This window comes from Odocoileus virginianus, chromosome 1 (assembly GCF_023699985.2).
Source record: "Odocoileus virginianus isolate 20LAN1187 ecotype Illinois chromosome 1, Ovbor_1.2, whole genome shotgun sequence".
NCBI lineage: Eukaryota > Metazoa > Chordata > Mammalia > Artiodactyla > Cervidae > Odocoileus > Odocoileus virginianus.
In genome coordinates, this window is record NC_069674.1 from 36,574,355 (window position 1) to 36,602,312 (window position 27,958).

A 27,958-nucleotide genomic window follows, 5' to 3' on the forward strand; every position below is an offset into this window, starting at 1 on the left:
GAAGCAAAATCCTTCTACTAAAGAGACACGTTTCTCTTGTTAATGCTTATAGAGTTAGGGAAATGGTGTTTTCTTTCATTTTGTCTCAAATGTTGTCTAGAATCTTCTGATTTCCAAAATACTAAATGAAAGTTGGGCATATAAAGTGAAGTAAAAATTTTTACCAACATTACTTAATCCCTAGAAAAATGCTTCTGACACTTTGAATCATGGAGTAGATTATTGTTTTGAGCACCAACTAAATGCCAGTAATAACTAAGGTGCTGTCAGACTTTGGAAACCAGTAATATTGAACATATTTTATGCATGCTATTTTGCAGGTTCCAAAGTACTCTCCCATTTATTATCATGTCACATTTTTACAGTGTGTCTGAGGATTACATAGTATTATCCCTATTGACAGCAGTCTGCATATTGGTTTGAGGCCAAGGTACTTGCTTAAGCTCACACTGCATTGAAGTGGTATAGCTGGAACTCAAAACCAAATCTTTCTTTCTTAAAATAATGTATTTTCCCCACTACAGCAAATAAAATTCAATTTTTCAAGGAAAACCTCTCACTTAATCATATATCATTTCTTTCTAAGACTTAATTCACATGTTAGTAGCGTACTTCCATGTATTGTTTCACCTTGATAATGTGGAATAGGTTGGGGAAAGGACAGGCATAATAAAATCGCTACCATTTATCAAGTACTATACCATTGTTTCATTTGGTTATTAGTGATACAATAGTCCTATAAAGCCAGTCTCATTGTTCATATTTTGCAGATGCAAAAACTGATGGCAGAAGAAATAAAAAGTAACAGAGCTGGTATGTGACAGAGTCAGAATTCTAACCATGTCAGTTTGACTCCAAAGACCTTGTTCTTGATCATCATACTGTGTGACTTGGCAACTTTCATGATATTAATCAAGCAAGTGTTCATGATGTTCTCACACATAATTAAGTGTGAGACCACTGTTGCTCTGTCTTTATCAGGAAAGTTACAGAAAGGATAGCTATCTGCATAGGCTACTAGATAAATACCCACCTACCCTCTGGGGAAAATTAATGTTGGCCAGAAGTAGAATGTCCTTTACCAGTTTTTGTATCTGTATATAAGAGCAGGGCTTTAGGGTTTCCCAAGATGAAGCTGCCAGCATAATGCCCATTAGGTCCTTTAAGTGAGTAGTGAAGAAATTCACTTGCGCATCTAATCAAGGGGGACTATTTGTAGATGTCACAGTGAAATCTGTACTTTAGAATCAGCACATTAGCAACTTCTTCCTAACCGTCAATGTGGAGTTTGAGGTGGTGAATGGGTGCTGTCGTTTTTAGTTCAGCTGGCCGAGGGAAATCGTAGTTTTACAAATCAGAGGTCGAACCTTATCTCACTTATTTTAGATTTCAAAGCACTCATTTTTCTCTGTCAGTATCCACACATACTCTCATGCTTTTAGTTTATTTTGGTGTATATATTAATATTTTATGTCTTTCTTCAGGTACTATAGTAGGCTTTGTAGTGAGTACAAAAATGAGAAAAATAAATATGCCTCTACCTTAAAGTAATTTGTAATCCTGCAGAAGGTGAAGAGAAAAGAGAAGCATTTCAGATGAAAGATTTCCAGGCTGTATAAGCTAAAGGCCCAAAAAAACACAGAACCATGAAGAGTCAATGCATTAGTAAGTAGAGAGATGCAAGTGAAAACAATGATGAGATATCAGTTTACACTGAATAAAGTAGCAAGACGTGGCTGGATAGAGCCATGTGTTGACTCAGATGTGGAATATAGAGGCCAGCGTGCACCTCTGTTGAGATTCCTGCCAGTGAAGACCTTTTGGAAAATGATTTGCCATTGCTTGGTCGATAGGCTTACTTATTCCTGTGATCCTGCGATTCTGCTCTTTGGCATATATCCCAAGAAAAATTCCCAAACAGGTCCATGAGGGGGAATGTATGAATATATTCATTTCTGGTGGCCAGGAGTTCAATGTTAAAACTGCAGGTACGGGACTTCCGTGGTGGTCCCATGGTTAAGAATCCACCTTCCAATGCAGGGGATGTGGATTTAATTCTTGTCAGGGAACTAAGATCCCTGTGTGCCTCAAGGAAGAGCCTGTGGGCCATGATGAAAGATCCAACATGTCACCACTGAGACCTGATGCAGCCAAGAAAACCAAACCAAAACTTTAGGTAAAATGTAAGCAATGCACAGAAGGATCACAAAAGAGCATGGAGAAATAAAAGAAGCAGACTGACATCTATCACTGTTCATTTAAGTAAATTAATGTGTGTGCATAAAAATAATACATATTTTCCAAGAATAGTTATGAATAAAAGGATACAAATGTATATTAGAAAGTGTTCCTGTGAGAGAAGGAGTCTAGGAATGAGGATTGGGAATAAAAGCGAAAATAAATTTTAACTTAAGGACTATTCACGAACCAATGACGATAATCTGTGAGAGTAAGCAAGTAGAATGTTCAACTCTCTACAGCAGGAAAGACAAAAACCATGAGGATTCAAGGAAGTAAAAGTTCACAACTTGAAGAGTTCTGGAAATATTTCATGAGGAAGTGGCATTTGATCTGTGTCTCAAAGGTTGGGTAAATTTGGAGAGAGAATACAAAGGATGAGATGTATGTACTATTGGTAGTACATACAGAGATATGTGAAGAGGGCCTTCCAAAGAAAAGGATCAGGATCTGCAAGTGCTTGGTAATACAGCGGCAGGGGTAAGGGTTCAGTGAGGAGAGAGGTGTCCACTTTAGTTGGAATATATGGTATAGATGCTGCAATACAATAATAGCTAACATTTAGTACTAAGTGTCAGGCAGTTGGCTGAGTTATTTATGTACCTTTCCTATTAATTCTCACAATAATTCTGTCACACCTATAATCTACTCATAACCATCATTATCATCATCTTCTTTACAAACAGGAAACCGTGACCTAAAGAGTTCAGTAACTTTCTAGCCACACATCCTCTAAGTGCTGGTCACGATGAAAAGCCAGGTATATTTGACTCCAAAGTCTGGGCTCTTAACCTCCATGCTAGATTCCTTTTCAAGGCCATGCTCTGTATTTTTCTGTCAGTGTATATGCAGAGGGGTTGGGTAGTGAAGTGGTTAAAGTAGTCAAAACTCGGCCCTGTGTTATGTATGGCTTTAATTATCCCTTACTACTGATTAGTTTGATAGCAAAAGGATATTCGAGAAGGAAGCTGCCCATATTATAAAGCCCTGCCTATATTATAAAGGCCTTTCTGCTCATGTGTCTCTCATTGAAATGATGGAGGGGCCCTGCCAACATCAAACTAAATAAGGAGAAAACATTTATAAGCACCCTTTTAACCCTGTTAGAGCTATACATTCTGAAATCCCTTCAAATAACAAATGGGTAAGAACAAAAGGGAGCAAAACTGGCCTTTCAACTACAAAGACTGAGGTTTAAGCTACAGAGAACCCCATTTATCATGCTGCCTTGATACTGTTAAACTCCAAACTTCAATGTGGTTTAGGTTCGGAGAAATGGCCACATCTATAAGATAGGGTTCTGTGCCTTAGCTTATTGAACTGGAATGTAGCACATCTCATTCTGGTCAATATGGGGATAGAATTTGGTTCCTTGGAAATGAATAGCCAGGCCCATGACTATGCCTGTTCCCACATTTTGGAAAGTAATATTTGCAACATGAGAAACCATTAAGTATAGAAGCCCACCAATGGAAAACAAAAGTTGAAATGTTTAGAAAGGGCTTTCAGTGATAGGTCATATGACCTGAAGTTTCAAAAAACGTCTGTTTTTTATTTATGCCTTCCACTTTCTTGCATTTCTACCCATTTCTCAAATTCTTCAGTGGCTATTTACACATCACGACATCTGGGATTGGGCTTCCAGCACCTGCTATAAGAAACAGAGATTTTTCCTGCTAACACATGCCTTTAAATGGAAAAATTTAAATGAATATTTCTTATTTAGTTCAAAAAGAGTATGGTTTAAAATCTTGTTCTAAACAAATTTGCAGCTTAAGAAACTGTAACAGCAACATAATTTTAACAGAAGAAATACCCAAACATGAAGATCTTGATAAAGGAATAAAACAAATGAAGGACTCAACACACAGACTAAAAACAGACTCTTCATAGTTTAGACCTGGAAGACTCTACAGTACATCTGTTTAACATCTTGCAGTTTGAAGAACTCTGCCTTGAAAAACCTTCTGTACCAATGACACACAGAATAAAAGGTTATGTTATGACTTTCAGATGGAAACCTACGAAAGTTTATCTGCTGGACTAAACCATTAACTCTTACTATTTCTGATTCTGTTAGAAAGATTTCTCATGTGTGAATTATAATTAATGTTTTAAGTTTACATCAGAAAAGCATAAAGAATTTTTAGTTGGAAAGAGAGAACATCCTGTGGAATGAATAGAATGTTTGAGTTGTGATGTCTAAATGGAACTAAAAATCCCCCCAATCGGGATTTTATAGAGTGAATTGTAATAATAAGCATATATGCCTATATACTGAGTTGGGACCAAAAGCACTCTATTTGAAATGTGAGGATGTTACAAAACCTCCATCACTGGCAACATTCATTGAAAGTTTTGTCAAGACAACAGGATTCTATTTGCTTCCAAGTATGGGTGCAGACTGCAGTCATGAAATTAAAAGATGCTTACTCTGTGGAAGGAAAATTATGACCAACCTGGATAGCATATTAAAAAGCAGAGACATTACTTTGCCAACAAAGGTCTGTCTGATCAAGGCTATAGTTTTTCCATTGGTCATGTATGGATGTGAGAGTTGGACGGTGAAGAAAGCTGAGCGCTGAAAAATTGATGCTTTTGAACTATGGTGTTGGAGAAGACTCTTGAGAGCCCCTTGGACTGCAAGGAGGTCCAACCAGTCCATCCTAAAGGAGATCAGTCCTGGGTGTTCATTGGAAGGACTGATGCTGAAGCAGAAACTCCAGTACTTTGGACACCTCATGCAAAGAGTTGATTCATTGGAAAAGACCCTGATGCTGGGAGGGCTTGGGGGCAGGAAGAGAAGGGGACAACAGAGGATGAAATGGCTGGATGGCATCACTGACTCGATGGACATGAGTTTGAGTAATGCCGGGAGTTGGTGATGAACAGGGAGGCCTGGCGTGCTGCGATTCATGGGGTTGCAAAGAGTCGGACACGACAGAGCTACTGAACTGAACTGAACTGATGGGTGCAGAAAAATGCCCTTACACTGATGTGGCAAAAATCATACTGGGTAAGGAAGTAGTATCATTTGGAATAAAGTAGTAAAAAAAAAAAAATGTAAATCCCTTTTGTAGTTGGTTTGCTACCAGAATTACATTGTGTTTGCTTGCAATTTACTTGGCTCTCAGGGGTAAAAATAAAGAGAGCAGTTCTTTCATACACTGGGCTCTCCAGTGTTTAGCTGTCATGTGGATGTGCGTTTCCTTGATCTGCAGGAAGAAGATAGTTGCTTTTTGTCTAATCACAGAGGAGGCTCACTACCAGCCTTTTGCCTCTGTGTCCTCAGCATCCAGCAGACATCTCCGAAATGCTATTGTGCAGCAAGTGTGTGTGTGTGTGTGTGTGTGTGTGTGCGCGCGCGTGCACGTGTGTGTGAGTGAGCAAAGGAGAGATACCATTTTCTTCAGAGACATACACACCCTTGAACCCAGATGAAGCAAGAATCTGCTATGCAAGGGGCTTGCTGCAAGGGATTTTTCCATGTGCATTTTATTACGCTGAGGCTGACTGTGGTGACAAGTTATGCATTAAATAGCTATCTGTCTTTTGTGAAATTTCACATTCTCTTCTCTTTGTAGGGAAAGTGATGTAATACTCTATTCCTTGTATAAACAATATCTTTTCATTAGAGGGTGTCATTTCCCCTCACATACCATGAAAGCAGCATGCATCGCTTAGATGCATCATGGACTTGGTCACAGAATGATTACCTGTGCTCTTGGGGACAGTGAGGTGCATATACTGACACTGTTAGTATCCAGAAGTTTTCACTGGGGAAATAAGTTTAGTATACTGTTATTAATTTGGTTTAGAAAATTGCTGCAGAGTGCTCAGACAAATAAGATGTAGCAGAACACATGGTCTTCGTTATTCAATAACTATCCCTCTGCAAAGGAAACATGGTCTATTTCCCATTTGAGAAGGAGCTTACAACAAACTAGTAAATATGGAGAGAGGGCTACATATGTACTATAATTTTATGGAATTGTTGCTCCTCATGCACTTATAAAGCCCTGCCCCACTTCACAGACTCACACGGCAGGTCCACATCGATGTAGTCCCAGCTGGAATTAGCATAATCATTACCACATTATAAACAAGCGGTGGAAAAATAGCCTGAGAGATTTAGATGGCTTGTTTTATAAATGAAGGCAGGTGGGGATGGAGAACTAGATAGTTTTGGAAGAAATCCTTCTTTTTTTCCCTCTTTAGAAATAATAGGTTAGAGCTCATAAACCTCAATTAATAGCATGGAATGAGACAGAGTTGAAAGGAGTCATGACATATTCAGTATTCCTGGAGAAAAGTCAGGGAAAGACAGAGCCCCTCCAATGGAAGAAATCCTCATTCGATGATGGAAATGTTGAGCCTTTCTTTTTTCTTTTCTATTGGATCACAAGTGGAAAACCTTTCTTCTGGTTTAATATAGTTCCTGTTGGTCAGGGTCTCTGGCTCTTTCCTCCTTTCTCTATTGTACTTTTTCCTGGAGTTGACTAGATGAGAAATCCGGACTTAATAGCTAATTCCACATTTACTGCCAAAACCAGAAATAAAATATGATGTAAAATATGTCCTTACCTGAAAGCTTCAGGACATTAAATGCTGTTAGATCCAGGTCGAGTTGAAAAAAAAAGAACCCAAGGCAAAGGAAGGAAAAGGACTTTATGAAAGTAAGAGATGGTACATGTGTCCAGGTTCTAAGAGATCAGACAACAGGATGAAAAGAGATTTAGTGTGCTGTCCTTTTTTCTTCTTTCTTTTTTTTTCTGTTGATTTTTCCAGGCAGACAGAGAATAACTAAGTAATATGCTAGTCACTGAAGAATCATGGGTGTGTGCATTTAAACTTCTGACTCAGGAAATACCCAGAGAACTATATTGTTCTCAGGAAGATGGTGTTGGTGAATGTGGGTGAGGCAGTGCACTCTGTGTGTTTATTACATCTTCTGTGGCCTTGTGATTTGTTTGTAAGATGGTTGAATTTGATCAGATGGGCTTAACCATGAGGATCTATAAAAGAGATTCACATTTATATATAATAATAACCATCATATGTAATAACCATGAGGATCTATAATAGAGATCCACGTTCATATATAATGTGGATCACATGAATTTGAACATCTGAGGGAGTTAATCTTTAGATATAGTATTCAGGTGCTTCTCAGCTTTGATGTGAGATTTCTGTTTGGAATAAAGGTAAGGTTTTTTTCTTCCTAGACTAACTTAGACTCAGATCTGGAAGACTGTTAAGTCTAGTAGACCTGTGGGAAGGGAATGCATATATATCAAACTGGTATCGCTGTCTGATCTGCTGAAAGTTCACTGAACCCTTGCACAATAACTTTAAATTTCATCAAGTCCTGAAGTGACTTAATGTTTCATTATAAATAAATTATCAGATATGGAATGTTTTATTCTTATAAATTGGCTTTTTCCATGATTAAGAAAGAGGATTGGATTAAAACAGGCCTATTTCAAAGTAATATGCCTATTTTTCCATTATATGTTTGCAAAGTTAATAAAGTAATTGATATTGCAGAGACTTTGCCAAAAGGCAGGGCATTTCTAGGCCTTTCAGTTAAACCATGATGTCCAAAAGAGCTTGCTTAATGTATTATTTATTGAGCACCAATGGAATATTCAGATAGTATAAGAACAAAGTTAAGCCAGTGTATTCATGGTTTGAATAAAAGCATCTAAATATTGTTTCCTATCATAATAGAATCTTAGATTTATAGAACAGAAAAGGACCCTGGAGGATTTCTGGTCTAAACAAATCGTTTTATACGTGAAGAGTCAGAGGCTTAGAGAGGGGAAGTGATTGACTTACTCTAGGGCCCAGCTAGAATTAGAACTCGGTCCTATTGATTCTCTGAGCACCAGAAGCTTCTCTTTTCCATTGGCTTCATCCCTAGCCATCTTTCATCCTCTCATTATTTTTGCCCACTTTCTGCAGCATCTTTTCAGCTGAATTCTTAGCCTTTGGACTTCCCCAACTCTAGTCCATCTTGCACACAACTATAAGATTAACTTCTTTAAAGCTATTTTAGGATTAAGGATTCCTTCTCTGCAATATTCAGGATTCTCCAGAAATACAGAAATGGTAGGAGATAGATAAATAGATATAAATAAATGCATTAATAAAATAAGAAATTGGTTCACATGATGATGGAGACTAAGACATCCCAAGAGCTGCAGTTGGCCAGCTGGAGAGCAAAGAAAGCCAATCATGTAGTTCCAGCCTGGGTCTGAAGGACTGAGAATCAGGAGAGATAATAGTGTAAGTATAGTCTGAGGGCAAGAGAAGACCAGTGTCTCAGCTCAGACCATCAGGCAGAAGAATTTCCCACCTACTTATCCTTTTTGTTTTATTCAGGTCTCAGCTGATTGGATGAGGCTCACCCACATTTTGGAGAGCAGTCTGTTTTATTCACTCTTTGGATTCAAATGTTAGTATCATCCAAAAACCTCCTCATAGACATGCTCAGATTAATGTTTGAACAAATATTTGGGCACCACGTGGTCCAGTCACATCAATACATAAGGTAAACTAAAATACCTTCCTTAAGAAGTTAAAAAGTTATATCTTCCTTTTTTTCTTTTTAGTAGAGCACTTTATTCATTTCAAAACTCTTTCATGGGCTCAATCTTACTAGATCTTCTCTTGGACACAGAAAGAGGAGGGAATGCTGACTTTGAATGCCAGATTGCTCCGAGGTACTAGGAAACCCCAATAGTGTTTGTTTTTCTTATTATAAAAGAAATACATGTTTACCATAAAAATGCAGATAATAAAGATAAATAAAAGGAGGAAATAAATATTTTCCTTAGCTCAGGGGTCAGAGGAAACCTCTTTTATAGTGTTTTAGGTTTTTGATGTATATAATTAGTTTTACAAAATATTATACATAATGCTCATTCTGATATTTTGTCATTTTCTATTCACATATACATATACCTATGAAAGGATTATTTAAAATCATTTCATAATACAGTTGATTCTTGAATAACAGGTTTGAACTACACAAGTCAACATGTGTAAATTTTTTCAAAAAATATGTACTGTGGTACTACACAATCCATAGTTGGTTGAACCTATGGATGTGGAACCCCAAGTATGGAGGGCCAATTGAAATGTTATTATATGTGGAGTTCACACTATGGGTGGGTAGCAGCCCAACGCTGAGTTGCTTAAGGTTCATTCTATATGTCTTATGGATGTCTGATAATTTGTTAGCTAATTCAGTCCTGGATATCAAGATTATTTCCATTTTATGCTGAGATAAAACTTTAACCATGCAGCTTTGCACACATGGGTAGTAATTCTTTTGGAAAAAAACTCTTACAGGTCAATTTTTACTTTCTCTATTACATTAACTCTAAACTATTTTGCCTTATTTTCATCTTCTAATCCTAGTTATGATTTCTGCACCTTTCTAAAACAAATGTAATTTAGTGATCTCAGTTTTGTGTTGTATTGTATTCTTTTCTTTTTCACATATGTGAATTTTAATTCTCCGAGTTAGCTGTCAGCTACTTGGGGGGAAGGATCACATTTTATGTTTTTGAGTATATATGTATAAACAAATATATAGTAGTTGATTTGAGCTATTAGTACATTTATTGTGGGTTGTTTGACTACTTTCAGTTCAATAGTCTAAAACCTAAAGAAATTATCTTGTATAGTTTCTATTAGCTTTGAAAATTTGATGATCTCAAAACAATTTAAATAGTAGGTACTCAATCTTTCTATCAGTTGATACATGTTTTTGAACACTTCCTTTGTGTAGATTATTGCAATGGTTATGTTGGAAAGTGTCATGAAACACAAGAGACACTATTTCTGTCATGTAAACATATAGCTACAATCCAGATCATATATGATAGATACAAAAGTTGGGAGGTACTCTTTTGTTTGGCCTGGTATGACATTCTGTGAGGAAATTGTTCCTTTTAATTAATGCCATGAATTCTGCCCTTTGTAAATATGATATTCCCTGTCTCTCTATTGTTTGGGCTTTTACTGGATACTGGCCTGTTCTAGGCTTTCTGTAGACTTGATTAATGAATTGTGGAAAGAAAATATTGCATTCTAAAAACTAGAACTCTTTTTTGCAACAACTAAGGATGCAGCCTAATAAGACTTGGAATGATTGCTAAATTTAAATTGAGTATGAAAGTATAGCAAGCATTAAAGAAATGCAAGCATCTGGCTGAAACTAATTTAGGAGGAAACTGTAAAGGTTATCATCAGTGTATTTCTGCCTAAAGAGTTTATAGTCCAGTTGGAAATTTAGACACACACAACTTTCTAGTAAGTCAATTTCCTATGGTGATGTATTTAGACATTAACATAATGTGATTCAAAGATATCATTTCAGTTCAGTCACTCAGTCATGATCGACTCTTTGCAATCCCATGGACTGCAGCATGCCAGGCTTCCCTATCCATCACCAACTCCTGGAGCTTGCTCAAACTCATGTCCATCGAGTCGGTGATGCCATCCAACCATCTCATCCTCTGTCAGAGAATTCAAAGATATAGGCAAGAACAATTATTGTGACTAAGAAAACTGAGTAAAAGACATTTAAGCAGGCCCTTGAAAGGTAGGATTTTGGTGGTGTGTGTAGGATTTCAGTTCAGCTCAATTCAGTTGCTCAGTCATGTCTGACTCTTTGTGACCCCATGAACTGCAGCATGCCAGGCCTCCCTGTCCATCACCACTTCTGGAGTCCACCCAAACCCATGTCCATTGAGTTGGTGATGCCATTTAACCATCTCATCCTCTGTCATCCCCTTCTCCTCCTACCCTCAATCTTTCCCAGCATGAGGGTCTTTTCAAATGAGTCAGCTCTTCGCATCAGGTGGCCAAAGTATTGGAGTTTCAGCTTCAACATCAGTCCTTCCAATGAACACTCAGGACTGATCTCCTTTAGGATGGACTGGTTGGATCTCCTTGCAGTCCAAGGGACTCTCAAGAGTCTTCTCCAACACCACAGTTCAAAAGCATCAATTCTTTGGCGCTCAGCTTTCCTTATAGTCCAACTCTCACATCCATACATGACCCTGGAAAAACCATAGCCTTGACTAGATGGACCTTTGTTGACAAAGTAATGTCTCTGCTTTTTAATACGCTGTCTCGGTTGGTCATAACTTTCCTTCCAAGGAGTAAGCGTCTTTTAATTTCATGGCTGCAATCACCATCTGCAGTGATTTTGGAGCCCCCCCAAAATAAAGTCAGCCACTGTTTCCACTGTTTCCCATCTATTTGCCAAGAAGTGATGGGACCGGAAGCCATGATCTTAGTTTTCTGAATGTTGAGCTTTAAACCAACTTTCTCACTCTCCCCTTTCACTTTCATCAAGAGGCTCTTTAGTTCTTCACTTTCTGCCACAATGGTGGTGTCATCTGCATATCTGAGGTTATTTATATATCTCCTGGCAATCTTGATTCCAGCTTGTGCTTCATCTAACTCAGCGTTTCTCATGATGTACTCTGCAGCATTGTAACTGTGGGGATAGGATGAAGGGGCAGTATGAATATCTGAAAATCCCTGTTTATTCCTGGAATGTTGAAGAGTCTACTTGGCATAAAAAGAAAAGGATGAGGGAGGAAGAAAGTGGTAGAAGATAAAACTGGAAAAGTAGCTTGCAGTCTGATTCTGAGAAATGTTCTGTGCCATCCTGAATAGCTCAGAATTCATTCTATTGGGTATTGGCAGGGAATGAGGAGAGGGTTTTAAGTAGAGGATGGCACAATTGGCTTTATCTCTTAGGATAATTACTCTGACTTTGTCACAGAAGCTAGATTGCAAGAACTAGACACTTGAGGTGAGAAAACAACTGAGAGTCTTTACAAACAATCATTTAGGATGGCTACCCATAATCATAAGTTTAAAAAACCTACAGAATGGGAAAAATATTTGCCAACCACCTATTTGGTAAGGGGAAAATCCTGTGGACAGAGGAGCCTGATGGTCCATAGAGTCACAAAGAGTCAGTCACAACTGAAGTGACTTAGCGCACAATATCCAAAATAAAGAACTCATGCAACTCAATAGCAAAAAATAATCTAATTAAAATGGACCTGAATAGACATTTTTTCAGAGAATACATACGAATGACCAACAGGTACATGAAAATATGCTCAACATCACTACTCATTAAGGAAATGCAGCTTAAAACCACAATGAGATATGACTTCACACCTGTCAGGATAGTCATCCTCAAAATCACAAGAGATAACAAATGCTGGTGTGAATGTGGAGAAAGAGGAACCCTTGTCCACTGTTGGTAGGTTTGTAAATTGGTACAGCCACTATGAAAAACAGTATGGAGTTTCCTTAAAAAATTAAAAATAGAGCCATCATATGATGTGGCAGTTCCACTTATGGGAATATATACATAGGAAGCAAAAATACAAACTTAAATGGATATATGCACCCCCCATATTCATAGAGGCATTATTTACAATAGTCAAGACATGGAGACAACTTAAGTGTCCATTGATGGTTAAATGGATAAAGAAGTTTAGATTATTTATCTCTCTATCTGTCTATTCAATTGAATGTTACTCCGTCATAGAAATAAGGAACTCCTACAATTTGTAACATGGATGGATCTTGAAGGCATTATGATAAGTGAAATAAGTCAGACAGAGATAAATACTATATGATCTCATTTATATGTGGAACCTAGAAGAAAACAATGACACCAAACTCACTTAAAAAGAGATCAGATTTGCAGTTACCAGAGGCAGAGCATGGAGGGAGGGAGCATTGGTTAAAGGTACAAACTTACAGTTATAAGATAAATAAGTACTAGAGATGAAATGTACAACTTGATGACTATAGTTAGCATTGCTTAATGATATATAAGAAAGTTGTGAAGAGAGTATATCCTAAGAGTTCTTGTCACGAGGAAGAATTTTTTCTTCTTACTGTACCTATATGAGATGGTGGTTGTTTACTAAATCTATTGTGGCAATCATTTCACAATAGACTTAAATCAAACCCTGTTGTATACCTTAATCATGCAGTAATATATGTCTATTATTTCTCAGTAAAACTGGAAAAAAATTTTATTAATAACAGTGTCTCTATTGTCTGATGAAGAGACACTGTAATTGAACTTAAACTCTCCTGGATTGTGTCTGTGACTTTGGATCATCCAGTGCTTTTATGGGATATCAGCGCCTTATATTCTCTCTTCTGATGTTGGTTGCATCTCTTCGTATAAGATGGGAAGGTTTGTACTGTAGGTATAGCTGTGCTGTGCTTAGTCACTCAGTCATGTCTGACTCACGCAACCCTGTATGTAGCCTGCCAGTCTCCTCTGTCCATGGGGATTCTTCAGGCAAGAATGCTGGAGTCAGTTGCCATACCCTCCGCCAGGGGATCTAGTTATAGCTAGTGATACTAAGTTTTCCTGATATGTGAGAGCCTGGATTTCATCTTCTTTTCAATCACTAGTCTTTTATGAGGTTGCATTTGCTTTGGGGAACAAACTGCTCCATTCCACCCCTCCTCTTGGGTAGGAAGGCCCGGAGCAGAGGCAGATCCAGTCAAGAACTGTTTCTTCCTGCCTGAATGGAGGATGGCTATTGTTGCCCTCACAGTGAGGCATTTGTTATAACAATATCTTGGGACTTACAACCAATAAAGATTCATCTGAGAACCATGTAAACTTTCCCTCTGGAGAAAACATTAAATTTGCTAAAGTGACTATTTGAACATTACCAAAAAAACCCACAAAACATATATACTAACATACTTCTCTTTGGCCCCCAATTTCATTTCACTCAGCAAGTTCTCTCTGTTAAAGAACTACTACCACTAGAGTTACAGTTCTTTTCCCTTTCCCTGTTATCCTCATGGGCTCTTCTGCTATCCTGTCAGATGTCTATAGACATTTTGCCAGGTTCTCATACATTTCACCTTTTTTCCTCAGGACCTATTTACTACGTGACTAGAGTTCTCCTGATTCTCCTAGAATGGCTCACTGAAGCATTTCCCTGCCTCTTGCTTTCTCCTTTACACATTTGGCCTGTTTCCTTTTATTGCCTCTTGGCGCGCTTTTTTCCTTCTGTGGCAGCCTGCTCCCTTCTTTCAGGCTGCAGCGTCCCTTGTCTTTGCAGTGACTGGTTGCCTGAAGGCCCTCACTCTGCTGTCTCAGATCCTCTGCCTTCAAGTGGGCATGCTCTCTGATTGATATGCACTCCTGGGACCCCTCCTGATTATCTGCTTGGGCCACTTTTTATAAGTTACAACTTTCTTGCTCTCCCATTCCCCACAGTTTCTGCTGAATTTCCTATTTATTTTTTCTCTAAATATCCCTTCTCTTGGGAGGGAAAGAATTGACTTCCAGGCTGAATGCTACCGGGAATGCTATCACCTCTATAAACATATGTAACCGATACTCACATATAACTTTAAAACATATTTAAGCTCTCTCTCACAAGCTTTGTAAATAGAAAAAAATGGTTTAGTTAAATCACAAGGAAGAATACAATCTAAAACAGACAGAAAGAGAAATAAATGTATGCTGTGCTAGGTCGTAATAAATACTGACAATTCAGACTGATGTATATTCATTCATTCACTGAACATTCGTGAATGGGATACTGTATGTGCTAGGTGCTGTGGATTTGAGGCAGTAGAAGACATACTTTCTATCCACAAGAAATAACAGTCTAGGGATTCCCCTGGCAAAATAGTGGTGAAAATTCCATGTTTCCACTGCAGCAGGTGTGGATTTGATCCCTGGTCCAGGAGCTAAGATCCCAAATGCCATGTGGCATGGCCAAAAAAAAAAAAAAAAAAAATATATATATATATATATATATATATATATATACACACACATATATGTATACATACATACATACATAGAATAATAAAAGAGGTAATGGTCTACTTGGAAACACAAACATAAATATGGGTGATTACAATAGAACAGGATGAGTGCCATAATATAGGTACATACAGATAATCTTGAGAACACACATGAGAGAGAGAATAGTTATGAGCCAGCCCAGGAAGATGCTGCACTGTGGTAGTGCTCGGTTAGCTGGCCTGAGAATGTTAGAAAGACTGCTATTTCGTAGGTCAGTGTCACCTCCTGGTCTGCCAGCTGTGAGAGGCCACTTTCAGCTCAGAGAAATGCTTTATTCCAATAAATACTTTATCGGAATCATTAAGCAAGCTTCAGGCTCTTGGAGGGCTTTATCAAACTTTTAGAGTGCAGACTATCTAAAGGACAAAGGCATCTTTGAGGTGCTTGAGAATTGTTCTGGAGAGGTCATAGATTGGCTTTTCCCCATGTCTCAGCGACACTTTCCCTTCACAGCATGAGAGCAAAGCAGTAACATCTGTTTCTGTGTGACTATCCTGTGAGTCCATTCAAGGGGACAGGCAGTGGTTTAGCGTAGCATGTAACTTGTAAGGAATTTCATATGGAGAGAATTCTACTATGTGGTTCTGAAATGAGGGAAGAGAGGAAGTTGCTTTTATTACTGTGGCATATGAGGCCCCTCTGTCCTGAATTCCTCTTTTTCTAATTTGTAACCATTTCCTGACTGACGTTCAGGTTGTATGCTTTCTCATAAGTTCCCTGATGCTTACTTACATGGGTTCACAGCCAGGGCTGTGCTAGGCGAGCCTGGAGTCTGGTCCCCACACCTGGGCTTATACTGGATTGATCACATGGCAGGGCCTGGTGCTGGCCTGCCAGGGCAGATGGAACAGTTCAACCCCGTGTTCATCTGGCGCGATTATCAGGCATTGAAGGGTTTGTCTGACTTGTTCCACTCATTTTCTTTGTCAGCATAACTGAGATCAAAGTCCAAGCAGGATTCATAAATGATAACCTAGAACTTTGCCCAAACACAGAGGCTACTATCTGGGCAATGTCTTCCATTATGCTTTCCCCAAAGGCAGGGAAGGAAAAGGGCAAATTTTGCTTAAGTACAGCCTTTATTATGCTGAACCATTCCCATCCCCCACCACCGCATTGTCATATTAATCAATTAGTTCAGGGATTTGAGATTTCCTGACCTAATCACAGGACTTAGGAAAGACTGATTTCTGTTTATATGAAGCTGTGGCTGTGATTACAAACTTGGTACCTGCCTGAGCTCACGTCTGTCATTCTGTACACATTCAGGATTTGAGATGGTTCTGGCTTTTCTGGGAGTAAGGATGAGTGATCTCTGTTTGTGTTGGCAAGCAAAGATAATTTACTTCCGAAATGCATTTTGTCCAAAACAATATTGACAAACAGTGTTTAGAATGGCAACATAGTCCATGGAAGTAATTGGGTGGTAATACCTTTGGACTTGCATTCCAGACTTTAAAGAATGGGTTGTGGTGTTCTGAGTTTACTTTTGTCATATTACATCCGCTTCAAAAATGAGTATTAGTGCCTTAAAGAAAGAAAGGGAGACATGAATTTGTTGGTATGGCCTTGAGTTAGGGAATAACTAGGAATTCACTAAGAGCAACGATTCTCTTAGAAAATAACATTCAGATAACACAAAAGATTTTTATTTAGTTAGAAAAATTTATATGATTCTTCTCTAGATTGGTGTTTTCTTTTAGAGAAAAAGACCAGGAAAGTCAAAGTCTAATGATACAGCCCTTGGTGAAAGCCATTGTACATGCTTAATGTTTTCTTTATTAAGATAATTGTTTTATGATAATAAATGATAATCCCTCAATGGATTTTCAGAAATCACAGCTTGTCCATGTGACTTCTCATTGTTTTCTGAAACTAGGTATCTATATATTTACCTATGTATATGTAGACATATAGCTATTTATATTTACACAGACTAATGTATCATTCATGGTAGTAGAATGCTAAAGTGTAGATTCCTCCCCCACCATCATTACCTTTATTCAGTTGCCGTGTTACCTGTGTGTGTCCATACCCATCTTCAGGGCTCTCAGCTATGCTGTGTTTCAAATGTTCTACTTTTTCTCAGAAAATGTTGATATGTTTTAGAAATACTGAATATGCCTCCAATCAGAGAGAGTAACTCCCATCCCAGGAAGTGGAGCAGAAGGCGCTTGGAGTAGATAACTCTGATTAGGCCTTCCCGGTGGACTCTTGTTGAACTTGACACTTGACTTCTTTGGGTCTCCTCTTCCTTACCGGTAAAATGGTGATAATAATGACTATCGTAAAGGGTTTTTAAGAAAAGATTAAATTAAAAGACATCATGTATAAAGAGACATTGTTTAATGTTTTGAACTCTGGCTCTGGAGTCAAGCAGATGTGGTTTTGAATCCTGACTCTTCTATGTAAGAGCTGTGTGTGTGTGTGTGTGTGTGTGTGTTCGGTCGCTCAGTTGTGTCTGACCCTTTGTAACCCCATTAAATGTAGTCTGCCAGGTTCCTCTGTCCATGAGATTTCCCAGGCAAGAATACTAGAGTGGTTTGCCATTTCCTCCTCCAGGGGATCTTTCTGACCCGGGGATCAAAACTGCGTCTCCTGCGTCTTCTTTTATTGGCAGGAGGATTCTTTACCACTGAGCCCCCTGGGAAGCCCAAAAGCTGTGTAACCTTGGGCAATGCATTCAATTTTCTGTGCTTCAGTAGTAAATTAGGTAAGGCATGTAAAGAGCATAGAGCCTGGTACATAGTAAGTACTCAATAAATACTATTATTATTAAATGCTAAAACTATGTAGTTGTTAACTTCTTTTTTGATGAACCAGCAAGAAGACCATGTCTAAGTCTGCTGTTATGCTGTGCTTAGTCCTGTCTGGCTCTTTGTGACCTCATGGACTGTAGCCTGCCAGGCTTTTCTGTCCATGGAGATTCTCCGGGCAAGAATACCAGAGTGGGTTGCCATGTTCTCCTCTAGGAGATCTTTCCAACCCAGGGAATGAACGCAGGTCTTCTGTATCACAGGCAGATTCTTTACCATCTGAGCTACCAGGGAAATCCAAGAATTTTGGAATGGGTAGCCTATCCTTCTTCAGGGGATCTTCCTGATCTAGGAATCAAACCAGGGTCAAGAATCAGGGTCTGCCACATTGCAAGCAGATTCTTTACCAGCTGAGCTACAAAGGAAGCCCATGGCTAACTCTGAGGGTGAATGATTCTCTAAACTTACTCTAACAACAGATCTGAAGAGTCTGATGGCATGTAAAGTAGCATCTGTCTTGATTTATAACATGCCAACTTTTGGAGGGAATGAGTATATTTGTAGGTGTAAGCTAGAAGTGTGATTACATGTATTTGTCTTAAAGACACTTGGAATCTTTTAGCTTGTCCATGTTTCATAACTCTTCTATAATAAATATGAGAGCTAATCAGCATTTTTAGGGTTACAACTTCTCTATTACTGTGTTTTGTTGTGTGGATGATTTTAATGACCATTGTTTTAAGGGTAAAAATGAATTTTCTATTTCAGCTAAAAAAAAAAATCAGACTTTTGTAGAAGAGATGTATCACATTTGTTGATAACTGCAGTCTGCAGAAAACTGTGTCCTTTCATTTCCCAAATGTTTGTCAGTTTCTCACCTTCCTATAGTTCTGCTTCTGTGCCTCCTAAGGGATTTTCCTTCTTCCAGAATTTCTTTAATTCATTTTGCCTACCTTCCAGATACACTTACCTAAAAACTTAGTGTTTGTTTATTTCACTCTCAGGACTAATGGTTCCTCATCTTGACCTACCCAAATCATATTTCCATGACTTCTTTCTGTATGTCCTATCCCACTAGATTGTGCTCTTCTTTCAGAAAGCGTATTTTTATATATTACATAATTACGGTCACTTCAAATGAATCGCTTCCTCATGTCTGTAGGAATGACCTGGTCTCCTAAATGATATCTGATAGATGACTTCAAACTTTGGTGGTGCTACCTATACTCCTCCTCCTTTGGCATAAACCATTAGCTTATCATTTTCTGAAGTAGAATGGGTATTCATGAGCCCCTGGAGCTGGCCTAGTCCTAATATCCTACATACCTCATGGCCAAAAAAACAAAGCATAAAACAGAAGCAATATTGTAACAAATTCAATAAAAAATTTTTTAAAAATGGTCCACATAAAAAGATCATTAAATGAAAAGACTGATGGACCCCATCCCTGTCTGATAAAATATTTCTGTGGTAGGACCAGAGATTTTGCATTTCTAACATTGTTTTGAGAATGCATTATATTTGAAAGTACATTATATCTGAGCACTATCTGATTGTAAAAGTGCTCTGTACTTTCATATCTCTGTGTGGCTTCACATGTAGTGTGATTGATCTTGTAGGATTTTCCCAAATCTTGTAATTCTTGTAATTCTCTTCCCAGATTTCCAGGTCAAATGCAATCTCTTCAATGATCTTTTATGATTGCCTTAGTCAGGGCATGCCCATAGAACAGTTGTTTTACGGTCTGTTCTCTCCAATTTCTTAGCAATTTATTTGCCCTCTTATAGTACTTACCACTGCCAATTCTATATAAAGGGTGCATGTCTTGGCTTTGCTACCAACATATAAACTCTTTGAAGGCCAAGGTTTTGTTGGTACCCTACCCAGATTCCCTTGGAATTCACTTTACTAGCTCTGTATATCCATCCTCCTGTACACTTTGCTCCTACCAACGTGAACTTGTAACTTTCTTCAGAGGACCAAACTTGAACTACTAGGGCTATTTCCCTCAGCCATGTAGAGAGCTGGAATTGTCTGAAGTTTGCATCCTCATCAGAGTGACCTGCAGCTAAGTGACTGAGGCAACAATATGAAAGCCCAGCTCCCCTGCCTTGGACGCTCCACAGCAGTCACAAGATTGGGCTGAGGCAGGGGCCTCATTGGAAATCAAGTCCATGTTTGACTCCTTCCCCTTCCCTGCCCTGCTTTTCTTACTCCCCTAGTGGATTTCTCCTGAGAGCACCTTCTTGATAAATCACTTGAAAGGTGTTGTGTAAGTGCTTGTTGAATGAATGAGTGCTAGAAAAGATACCGATTGTCGTAGTTAGAAACATGAACCCTGGAGCCAGACTGCCAGGTTTGAGTCAGAGTTCTACCACTTACTGGCTCTGAGAGCTTGGGCAAGTTATTTGACCTCTTTGTACTTCAGTTTCTTTATCCATAAAGTGGAATGGTACTTCATCAGGTTGTTATGAGGATTAAATAAATGAATGTTTGTAAAGCACTTAGAGTGTTTCCTGGCTTAGAGTAAATGTTAAGTGTTTGTAAAAGACAAATTAAATAAACAGTGCTTTGAAAGAAAGTAAAGAAAACATAAATAAGTGGAAAGACACTGTGTTCATTGACAGGAAGACAATATTGTTAAGACGACAATACTACCCAAAGTGATCTACAGATTCAATGTAATCCCTATCAAAATCCTACTGGCAATTTTTTTCCCAGAAATAGAAAACTCATCCTAAAGTGACTTTGAATAGCCAAAATAATCTTAAAAAGAAGAAACTTGGAGAATTCACACTTCCCAATCTCAAAATTCACTACCAAACTATAGTTATCAAAACAGTGTGGTACTGGCGTAAGGACAGACACAGACCAATGGAATAAAATAGAGAGCCAAGAAATAAACTCTTACATATGTGATCAGGTGACAAGTGTGCCAAGACCATTCAACAGAGAAAGGATAATCTTTTCAACAGAAATTCTGGATATCCACATGCAAAAGCATTAAGTTGGGCCCTTACCTAATGCCTTATAAAATTAACTCAAAATGGATCACAAAATTAATGTGTGACCACAGAATATAAAACTCTTAGAAGAAAACATAGGGGAAACCTTCAGACTTTGAATTTGATGGTGATTCCTCGGTTATGATACCAAAGGCATAGGCAGCAGAAGAAAAAATAGATAAATGGATTTCATTGAAATGAAAAACTTATACATCAAAAAGTACTATCAAGTGACAGACAACCTGAAGAATTGGAGAATATATTTGAAAATCATATGGCTGATAAAGGATTAATATCCCGAATACATAAAGAACTCCTACAATTCAACCACAGAGAAACAACTCAATTAAAAAAAAATGGATGAAGGATTTGAATACACATTTCTCTGAAAAAGATAATACAAATGATCAAAAAACAGATGAAAAGATGTTTCACATTATTAGGCATTAGAGAAAAGTAATCAAACCTGTATATTGTCACCCTGCTTATTAAACTTATATGCAGAGTACATCATGAGAAATGCTGGGCTGGATGAAGCACAAGCTGGAATCAAGATTGCCGGGAGAAATATCAATAACCTCAGATATGCGGATGACACCATGCTTATGGCAGAAAGTGAAGAAGAACTAAAGAGCCTCTTGATGAAAGTGAAAAACGAGAGTGAAAAAGTTGGCTTAAAGCTCAGCATTCAGAAAACTAAGATCATGGCTTCTGGTCCCATCACTTCATGGCAAATAGATGGGGAAACAGTGGAAACAGTGACTGACTTTACTTTGGGGGGCTCCCAAATCACTGCAGATGGTGATTGCAGCCACGAAATTAAAAGACACTTACTCCTTGGAAGGAGTTATGACCAACCTAGATAGCATATTAAAAAGCAGAGACATTACTTTGCCAACAAGGGTCCGTCTTGTCAAGGCTATAGTTTTTCCAGTGGTCATGTATGGATGTGAGAGTTGGACTGTAAAGAAAAGCTGAGTGCCAAAGAATTGATGCTTTTAAACTGTGATGTTGTAGAAGACTCTTGAGAGTCCCTTGGACTGCAAGGAGATCCAACCAGTCCATCCTAAAGGAGATCAGTCCTGAGTGTTCATTGGAAGGACTGATGTTGAAGCTGAAACTCCAATACTTTGGCCACCTCGTGTGAAGAGCTGACTCATTTGAAAAGACCCTGATGCTGGGAGGGATTGGGGGCAGGAGGAGAAGGGGACGACAGAGGATGAGATGGCTGGATGGCATCACCTACTCAGTGGACATGTCTGAGTAAACTCTGGGAGCTGGTGATGAACAGGGAGGCCTGGTGTGCTGCAGTTCATGGGGTTGCAGAGTTGGACGTGACTGAGCGACTGAACTGAACTGAACTGAATGCTACTTCATATCCATCAGGATGGCTATTGTTAACAAACAAATAAACAAATAAAATAGAAAATAACAACTATTGGTGAACATGTGGAGAAATTGGAACTCTGATGCTAAGTGGTGGAATGTAAAATGCTACACCTACTGAAAAAAACATAGCCGTTTTTTCAAAAGACCAAACATAGAATTATGATCTGCTCCAATAGTCCCTCTCCTAATTATATATCCCAAGGAATTGAAAACACTCAGACAGATATTTGCACACCACTGAGGACAGCAGCATTATTCACATTAACCACAAATTGGAAACAACCCAAGGGTCCATCAGCAGATGAACAAAATGTTGTATATGATAGAATATTATTCAGCCATTAAAGGGAATGAAATTGTAATACATGCTAAAGCATGAATGAACTTTGGAAACACTGTGTTCAATGAAATGTCAGACACCAGAGGGCAAATGTTGTATGATTCCACTTATGATGGACCTAAGATAGGCAAATTCAGAGACAGAAAGTAGAGTAGAGGTTAGGAGGGGAAGAAGAGGTGGGGAATAGTGTTTAATGGATACAAAGTTTCTGTTTAGAGTGTTAAAAAAAAACTTTTAAAAATATTTAATGGTGATGTTTATACAATATTGTGCATCTATTTAATGCAGTTGTATACTTAGAAGTGGCTAAAATGGTAAATTTTATGTTATATCTATTTTACCAGAGTGAAAAAAAAATGCATTAACTCTTGCCTTCCATTTTGCTGTTCCTGTTCTGTCTCTGGGACTTTGATGTCTGTCACACTAATGTTTCTTTCCTTTCTTATGAAAGAAGTCCATGTAAGTTGTCTGTGAGCCTTTAAACAAAGTTTCTGAAGAGCTGTAAAGTTTTAAACCTTCAATTAAAATCAGAGAAACAAAAGATCACTGTGGATAAACATGAATAAATAAGGGAATAATTAGATTATTGGAAAATTCTTTAGGTTTAGTCAGAATTTGCAATAACCCCATGAGTGCAGTGAGTCCAGTTTAATTATTGATGTCATAAAGCAGTCCGCGCCTAGAGTTTTCTTCAGCTTTACTGTTTATGATTTTATAAAAGCTGTCCATATGGGTCCACTTGGTTTGGGCTCATAGGCAAATTGGTCTCCAGCCAGATACTCCATCTTCTTATGCATCACACCTCTCCATAGAGCTGAAATGTTCCCCTGAAGAGAAACTTTTAAAAACCCCACAAACTCTAATTTAGATTTGGCAATCACTAGGCTGTGGTGTTTGAGTGTTTTAGACTTAGCAATAAATAGTGTTTTAGAGCTTCCAATGTCTGTGTCTTAGTTGCTGTGCTTTCTGTATCTACAGTCAAAAGCCCTAGATGCAAGAATAATTAAATCACACAAGAATAAAATCACTCATTGGTTAAGATGGTCCTTCCCACCTCATAGCCTGGAGGAGGGCATAGCAACCCACTTCAGTATTCTTTCCTGGAGAATCTCTGTAGATATAGGAGCCTGGCAGACTTCAGTCCATGGAGTTGCAGAGTCAGACATGACTGAGCGACTAAGCACAGTGAAGTGAAATGAAAGAAGGAAGGAGAGGAGGAGGTGCATTTGTGTGTGAGATAGTGTTCCTCAAGGAAATCAGTTTATATTTGACAAATCTCCATAACACTTATTCTGACATATTTTTGCCTTTTCCTCTCATACTTTTACATCTTTACCTTAAGACTTTAATCTTCATTTGAGCAGTGCAGTGTTGAGGGATCTGTGGGACAGTGGACTGACTCATATGACATTTTACATCAAATTTCTTTAAAAAGAATATAATGGTGGTAAAAGACCAAATTCCATATAGCAGCTTTTCAAACTTCAGCCAGTCTCACATTTATTTCATACAAAACTCCTTTAATTCCTTTCTGGAATAAGATATGGTATGAAAGAGACAGAACAATAATCTGTCAAATTGTTTAATACAAAACATTTTAGGCCTTGGGCATGTCATATTATATTTGCTACTTAGATTCACATCACCTTTTCTACTGTTGTTGGTGTAGGGTTCTTAGGTGAAAGGGCAGTTGTTATAAATGACAGTGTTAAAAACATGTTGATGTTACTGGTAGATCTGTTCTTGTAGAGTGTGAATATAATATATTTGCTCATCCCTTGTAAATGGAGTTAACAGTGACAAGACGAGTGGTAAGTATAGCTAGACTGACCATGTGAACACTTAGTCAATACCCACTGGTTAAAATCTGAGCATTTGGAAAGGGTACACACACACATACACACACACACATGATATGTATATTTATGCATACATTTCCCCCACTTTTTGGGTGGAGGACCTTACAAACAATGACATGGCCACTGGACAGAGAGACAGGAAAAAGCATGGCCACATGGCAAAGGCAGCATCTCAGTAGAAATTGTAAAACTGATTTGTTAGGTTTTCTTGGTCTTTTCACAGGAGCAGAGAATCATTCTCACAAACAGTTAACAGTATCAGAGCATCCTCCCTTCTGGCAGGCACAGAACTCCTGGAGTCTCTTAGGAGTGATATATCTTACGTTAAGTGGAAATCCTATACCCCAAGGATCTTAGATTCTTGATTAGAGATTATACTGAGAGAGACAAATTAGTTATTTCCACCCAGCTCTCCAAAGCTCACTGGTTGTCTTTGTATTGACAATTCAAAGTAAACCTTATATTTATTTACCTTCATTGAAGAACTTGCACAGTGGAAGTTTGTTGATGTGCGGTGAAATCCCTAGTGGGAAATTACTAGAACTCACAAGATGAGGAATATTTGTTTTCAAATGGAGTTTTAAATTGACCTTGATAGTTTTCAATGTTTCTTAATTAGTGTTTGCAAATCTGCTGATTTTACGAAAAATCTGTTTCTTGCTGTATTAGAGTATAGCATCACAACAAAATTAGCATTCCATATGTTGTTTTGTTAAACATACTTGGTGACTTTCTTTAAAATCCCTTGGGAAATGTTTTGAAATTTGTTGAAACAAACATGCAACACTTGAAATTAAATGGTGATTATCACCACATTGTCCTTTCTTTAAAGCATTGCTGGTATTTGGACTCAGTGAGGAATGCTATCATTGAACACATTTTCTGCAGAAATTACTCACAAATGGGTAAGACATAGATACAAGCCTTTTTGCCTAAGTAAGTGTAGCTTGCTATAGAATTCTAGTAATGCCGTGATACTGTGATGAAGCACATTTATTTTGCTAAAGGCTGGAGTGGCATAAACCATCTATAAAAACCTTCATAAGGGTATTCTCTTCTCTAAATGCAAAGAGAAAGTTCAGTTCCCTTTTCTTAAAATCTCCTTCAGAACATCTAAGTAGAAACAGAAGAATATATTTCATCTGATGTTAGAGAACTGAATTGCCTCTCATTGGTAGTACTAATCATTAACAGTTACTCATTTATTGAATGTGAGATGTGGAAAGAGTTGTCGTGTGTCTGTCTTCACTTTAAGCTTACCATTTAGTCAACTTAGATTTAGTAGTGAACTTACAGTTTAGTAGTGAACATCTACTATATGCCAGTAATTGTGCAAGGAGCTAAAGTTACTGACAGGATAAGATACGATGGCATGAAAGTTTCTGCTCTGTGAACATCATAGCTGAGCTGAGGAGATAACGGTTACCACACGAGAGTTGGGGGGAGGGGTTCAGGGACGAGTTCAAAGAGGAGTAGGTGCTTAAAATTAAAAGGTGAATGTCAGGTTATCAGGTTGGAAAAGCAGGAAAGAACATTCCAGGATGAGTGACTGACCCATTGAGTTTTCCAATGTTACAGAAAAGCCCCAAAGAAATGTTTGGCCAACCCAATACTTTCTATGAGAGAAGGGTCCAGGGAAGTGGGTGGGATTTAATGCTTGTCTCCACTTGCATTATCCACATGGCATTGAAGAAGCTCTTGTCCTTATCTGTGGCTTCCATCCTGTGCTCACATAAGGATTTGTTAAAATTGTAGCTGTTTTCTTCCTAGCTGCTGTCATTCACCTCTTCCTCCTCTGCTTTGCCAAAGGAAAAATAGTTTCTTTGACCCATTTCTCCTCAGAAGGGCTTTTCAATTCTTTGGAAATTGGTTCTAGTTGCTTTGATACTTCAGTTCTAAGATATGCTAAGAAAAATCATTGTAAACTTTTTTGGCTCTTTATCCTTATGAGGGTAAGGGCCTCTTGTGCTTTTTTATATTCTAAGTGAACTGACAATTACTTTAGAACATGATCTGGAAAACAGAGCTATGGACTGCTGCTGGCAGGTAATTAGAGCAATTAAAAAGTAGTCTTTCTATGATGCTAAAGAGATAAACTTGAAAATTCACAGTAGAAATCTGGCTGCACTTGATAGGCTCTTCTCAATTATTCCTCAGATCAGAACTATTTCTGTTAAGCTGTAGGTACCTACTGTCTCTCGTACCTATAATACCTTGAAGACACCTTGCAACTGAGGGTAAATAAAGCCAAATGCAAAACAAAACAAAGTTGTGGTGTTTTCCTAAACCATTAATAATTTAAGGTGGACTCATTGGTTTGGAAACTCGTATTATGACAATTCAAAACCTATTCGAGCCAAGAGAAAGGTAGACGAAGAGGTAGTTTGACACATACCTAGTATTTTTCTCTGCAAATTAGATTGGAGGGGGGATATGGTCAGCAATTTTTTTCTGTTAAGAGTCAGCCAGATTATAAATATTTTAGGCTTTGCAGGCAGTATGGTCTCTATTTTAGTTATTCTGTTGCAAATTAACTTTGCTGTTTTAGAACATAGCATCTATAGACAGTAAAAATGAATGGATATGGCAGGTTCCAATAAAACTTTCTTTACAGAAGCAGGCAGTAGCTGGATTTGATGTAAGGACTTCAGTTTGTTGGCCCCTGAGCTATAGAATTGATACAGATAATAGGGTGTACTACATTTCCACTCTGGCAATGGCAGTCAATCTACATCACAGATTTTTACAAAGAAACTCATTGAACCCAAGACTAATCTATGTAATGAATCTGAATATTTGCCTATGAGACATAGATCCTATTCTTTGCTATAAATGACACTTAAAAGCAATAACAAATGTCCACTGCATGGTCACTCCTTTATGAAACAAGGCAGGGAATCAATTATTACTTAAGTAGGGTGAGTGGTTAAGTAGTGTAAGTGTATATACAGTATGTATATATAAATATGCCACTTTTAAAATATGTATGGTAGGAGAAGGGATTGTACTTGAAATTGTTTTATATGAGAATTCATTTCAATTTATTTCATTTACTCATCTTAAGTTATGAATCAAAATCTTGGTATCTTTTCCTGTTAGAGCTATGTCCTTTTCCTTAGACTACCATTTGACATCTTAAGAATGAAGATAATTGCATGATGTGAAAAAGGCTTAATATTACTAAGCCCTGGGCTCGTATAGGATGGCCTCCTATAGGAGGGACTGGGGCTAACTTTCTGTACCCAAGGATGGATTGACTCAGATATTCCTAAAGGTTAATTTTCCTTTCTGCTAGTGAACCAGACACTGCAAGAGACATATTTATTAATTCAGACCAGAATTTTTGTGTACTGACAAGGAAGATAATTTTCCAACCTCCAAAAGGCCCAATGTTATTCTGGTCTAAATAAAAGGTACTTGCTGACTATGTTCTCTTAGAAGTCAAACCATACCTAATTTCCTGTTCCCTA

The 27,958-nt window shown here is 38.1% G+C and overlaps 1 protein-coding gene across 25 annotated transcripts in view; it reads left to right on the top strand.

Annotated features, from left to right (window-relative positions):
• SUGCT (succinyl-CoA:glutarate-CoA transferase) overlaps positions 1-27,958 on the top strand; it is a 782,676-nt gene that overhangs the window by 379,599 nt on the left and 375,119 nt on the right. For 5 of the 25 annotated variants that reach the window (XR_011487375.1, XR_011487378.1, XR_011487379.1 and 2 more), the window contains exon 13: positions 25,321-25,393. The exons of 19 other annotated variants lie outside the window; for them this stretch is intronic. Coding sequence is in view for 1 of the 6 variants with exons in the window: in XM_070466823.1 (XP_070322924.1) it covers positions 8,623-8,700 (78 nt within the window). In the remaining 5 variants the exon portion in view is untranslated. Of the gene's footprint in view, positions 1-8,622; positions 9,025-25,320; positions 25,394-27,958 lie in introns of those variants that run through there. One more of the 25 variants, XM_070466823.1, reaches the window with a different exon arrangement.